Genomic DNA, 3,958 nt, shown 5'->3' with positions numbered 1-3,958 from the left:
TTATTCAATTTCAGAAAGAAAGCTCCCTGCCACCCCAACACCTGCACCATTATTTCAGCCAGTAATGCTTTCACCCTTTAAAGTTACTTTGCTCTGGGGCAAGACTGAAGGCACTTGCTTAATAGTGGTTCAAGCTGTCCTTGTTTTCTGCTTAGCAGTTCTGCCCAGATACTTCAGTAATACACCTCTCTTCTGATAAGCAGAAAATTATTGCATCCCACATTTTGTTTCGTTTTGCAATACTCTTTCCATCTTCCAAAGAGTGAACTCAGACAAATCAATGGAATAAATGTCCTTTGACTTCACTAGCAGCAACAGCTCAGATGCAGTAAGAAAGCTGGATACACAGCTCAAAGCTAGAGGAGAGGCACATGAAACACCAGGGGTTCAGAGAAGGTCAGGTTACAAACAGCATCAGTATTCTGCGTGGAAAGGGTACTCCTTGTGCATTTTGGCCCTGAAAGAAATCAAAAAGAGAAAGTTCTTTTAATGGCTAAATCATGTGTTACATAGAGATGTGTTTGGTGAATGGAGGATCTGCCATGGGGGGATTTTAAGGGACCCTGGGCAACCTGATGTAGTGGTTGGCATTCCAGCCAATGGCGAGGGACTTGGAACAAGGTGATTGTTATGGTCCCTTCCAACCTGAGCTGTTCTATGATTCTATGATTCTGTGATTTTGTGATTTTATGATTTTATGATTCTGTAACTCCATGATCTGAACTACATAATTGCCAGAAGAATGTGTGAAGATATGCATCCTAATTTTGTAAGGCACAGAAAGACAAAATGATCTGTTAGAAACCATCCTTTGTAGTTGATGTTAGAGAGTTCCCTGGAAACTGAGTTGAAAATGATTATGTGGTCAGCTGTGTCTTCCCTTTGATTTCAAAGTGAGCATATTTACCTGTGTGGTGCAAAAGTATTTTTCTATTGTTTGGATTACTCACTTATTTCAGTAACTTGAATTTCATGCTGCCTAGTAGCTCTGACAGAAACGATGATGTAGAAGCAATTCTAAAGGTGAGACTTGAAAGTAAAGAATCAGTGTCACTTACTGGCTTATTAAACCCATCCTCCAGTTCCTGTTAAAGCTGAGAAGAGTTGTCATGTCTTCTTTAGTCAATTCAAAGTCAAAGACCTAAACAAGAGAAAAAGCTGGAAATCACCTCTATGAAAGAAATGGAACAGTGTGAAGAAGACAGACAGGCTGAGAAGGTGGATTCATTGTGGTGGATCTATTTTATGTCATGGACCACTGACTTAAGAGATAGAGGACTGCACTTTTTACGAACACAAGAACTTCTTTATGAGCACTGCTTATTCTATGTCAGATTTTTCTGCTGTGTTACTGTTCTTGGCATCCAAAAATGCTCAGAATCATCCTTCAGTAGAGGTAAACAGGCAGATAGAAAAAGCCCTGTGGTCCCATATGGGTAGGACTTGGGAAGACTGAGAAAGGCTCCCTGCTTGCTCTGTGGGGAGAAGCGATGCCAGGTTGTTTGTAATTACTAACCTTGAAGTTCTCCACAATGCGCTGTGGTGTGACAGACTTGGGGATCACAATCACATTTCTCTGGATGTGGAAGCGAAGGAGAACCTGCAGGAAGAGACCACCAAATCAGAGAGAAGGCAGGTGGTGTTACCACAGAAACTGAGTGTGATCAACAGTGGTTTGCCATATGTTCAGCCACCTTTATATAGCAGTGTTTCAAGTAATTCCTGTGATATGACCTGGGTAGGGCTCCCTGATGAGCAAAAAGGGGAGTGGTGGGTCTCCACATGGGAGGCCTCCTGTCCAATCCAGTTTTGAGACAGTCGGTTATTTCCTTTTTACCTGGACTTTCAATAATTTCTACAAGGCTACCATTCTATTTAGCTGAACTTGAGAGAGGAGGTGATGCCTGAAGATGTGTCAAGAATCTTTTCTTTGTTTATGGCCAAAGAAATAAGAGTTGCATGTATTGTGAGCCATACAAAGAACAATCTGCATCACTAGGGAATAACCAGAGGTGTGCCAAAAGTTGTAGAGAACGGATTTATGTTTTATCAGCTCCTCAGGCATGATTATTTTTAATGACAGCTTTACGGGAATCAGTACCCACTATCCAGCACCCACCTACCTGTGCTGCACTTTTGTTGTGCTTGGCTGCAATCTCTTTAATCCTGGGGTCATCCAGAGGTAAAGGATGCTCTAGCTGAGTCCTGTACAAATAAAAGAATGTCAGTGTCAGGAAACCTCCACAGGAACAGCCAGTGTAGAAAACACATATCTGTGTATCATGAAGAATGATTTAATGGGGTTGTAGCAGCAAGTTCATACAGGATTCATGCCAGCTTCTTTGCAAAATTTCAGACAATCTTACCGTGGTCTGTCAGGAGAGCCAAAGGGACTATATGCTGTCACAGCAATCCCTTTGGAATGGCAGTAGTTGATCAGCTTCTCCTGGGTCAGGTATGGATGACATTCAATCTGGAAAGACAAGAGTGCAGAGGATGATGGTGACAGAATAGCTGTGATATTGCTGTGTGTCAGTTATTATCACCTAATGCAGCGAGAGGCTGCCTTCTGCATGAATGGATTCATGTCTTGGGTGACAGCATGCATCCTTCATTTTCTCTTAAAAACCTATTATCATGTAAAGTTTTTACCCAGTTTGTCTGCAGGGGTTTCACGAATCTCGGCTGTGTTTTCTTTATCTTTCTAGGAAGAATGTTTCATGAGTAAATACATCTGCCTTTGTATACAGCAGTTCATCAAAGTGAGAGACAAAAGGTATGTCATTGCTTTTTGTACCCAGAAATGCTCATACAGCTGGATTAAGGATAAATGCTTTCTTCACATTGTTCTCCTTGTCCATATCAGCTTACCTGGATGTTTGCAGGCTTGTATTTCAGTCCTGGCTTGTTCAAGATTCTTTCAATCTGTTCGTGGTTGAAGTTGGAGATGCCAATGGCTTTTGCCAGGCCAGCATCCACCAGCTCTTCCATGGCCTAGCAGAAAGAGGAGCAAAGTCATCATCTGGTATAGAAGACAGATCTTGAAGATGATCTTTTGTGACACGATTCCCTGTTTCATGAGAAGCACAGAGTAACTATTTAGACCCACAGTGCTCCCTGAGAGAAATGCAGGTGCCATCAACCCCAGGCTCAAGGTCTCAATCCTTGACATAGTGAAAAAATCATACCACATTGAATGCTATACAGACAAGACTGCGTTGTGCCCCAGGCTGTTGGTAAGCTCATAACCTAGAATGTCTTTACTTCTGCAAAATGTGTTTGAGCTGTTCGAGAACTGCTTGAGGACTTGTGGTGAACTGGACAGTTGATACGGTCAAACTGAGAATGTTTTCCATCTTCTATGTGTTCTGCAGCTTCCAGAAAAGAGATTTTGGTTCTCCCCATATGTTAGACACTGAGAGCACAGCAGTGTGGAAGTAATGACTAAGCACAAAGAAATGTACCTTCTATTATCTTAATTTCCTTCCAAGTAAATGTGTATGCATGAGAGAACAGTTCTGTGATGGCTGACTGCAATGAAAATGTGGAAAGGACTGTCAAAGACAGAGAAAACTGGACTGCTTCTGTGGCTGAACTTACCTCCCATGTTTGTAGGAGGTCAGTGTTGCTGGGTATAATCATGCCTTTTTCATCTGTGGGAAACAGATCCTCTCCAGCCTGTGAGCATGGAATAAAGATGTTTGTAGCATTCCCCTCAGGGCAGTTAGCTTTGTAAGGAAATTCAACATGAGTATAGGAGAATTAAGGCTGAAGGAAAGAAAAACAATCACTTTAATTCTCTTTATAAGATAATAAAGTCTTGAACCATTTCTTTGTTTTAATTCAGGCACGATCAGGGCATCCTTGCCATCAATTATATCTTCCTCCCCCATTATCAGGAAGACAGAAGACACTGTGCATGCAGTCTGCATGTGGCTGAAATAGAAATGAATGAGCA

General features: G+C 41.8%; 1 protein-coding gene across 1 annotated transcript; it reads right to left on the bottom strand.

Annotated features, from left to right (window-relative positions):
* Window positions 1–279: 279 nt before the first annotated feature.
* On the bottom strand, window positions 280–3,679 carry LOC107314860 (aldo-keto reductase family 1 member B1-like). Its single transcript, XM_015864608.2, has 7 exons — window positions 3,601–3,679; window positions 2,872–2,994; window positions 2,367–2,473; window positions 2,124–2,205; window positions 1,517–1,600; window positions 1,059–1,141; window positions 280–457 (listed from the first exon to the last, which is right to left on the bottom strand). Exons 1-7 carry the CDS (start codon window positions 3,640–3,642, stop codon window positions 415–417), a joined length of 564 nt encoding a protein of 187 aa, XP_015720094.2. The 5' UTR covers window positions 3,643–3,679; the 3' UTR covers window positions 280–414.
* Between the last annotated feature and the right edge of the window lie 279 nt (window positions 3,680–3,958).

Source organism: Coturnix japonica, chromosome 1 (assembly GCF_001577835.2).
Source record: "Coturnix japonica isolate 7356 chromosome 1, Coturnix japonica 2.1, whole genome shotgun sequence".
NCBI classification, from domain to species: Eukaryota; Metazoa; Chordata; class Aves; order Galliformes; family Phasianidae; genus Coturnix; species Coturnix japonica.
The sequence above is the reverse complement of the archived record's forward strand: the minus strand, read 5'-3'. Positions and strand labels throughout refer to the sequence as shown.

Bases quoted from the DNA above. Each gene is read 5' to 3' on its own strand.
- LOC107314860 (XM_015864608.2), bottom strand. From the start codon at position 3,642: ATGATTATACCCAGCAACACTGACCTCCTACAAACATGGGAG. The intron at 1,142-1,516 runs GTTAGTAATTAC...TCTCTTGTTTAG, and splicing joins GCATTGTGGAGAACTTCAAG to GTCTTTGACTTTGAATTGAC. The intron at 458-1,058 runs GTAAGTGACACT...GATTTCTTTCAG, and splicing joins AGGATGGGTTTAATAAGCCA to GGCCAAAATGCACAAGGAGT.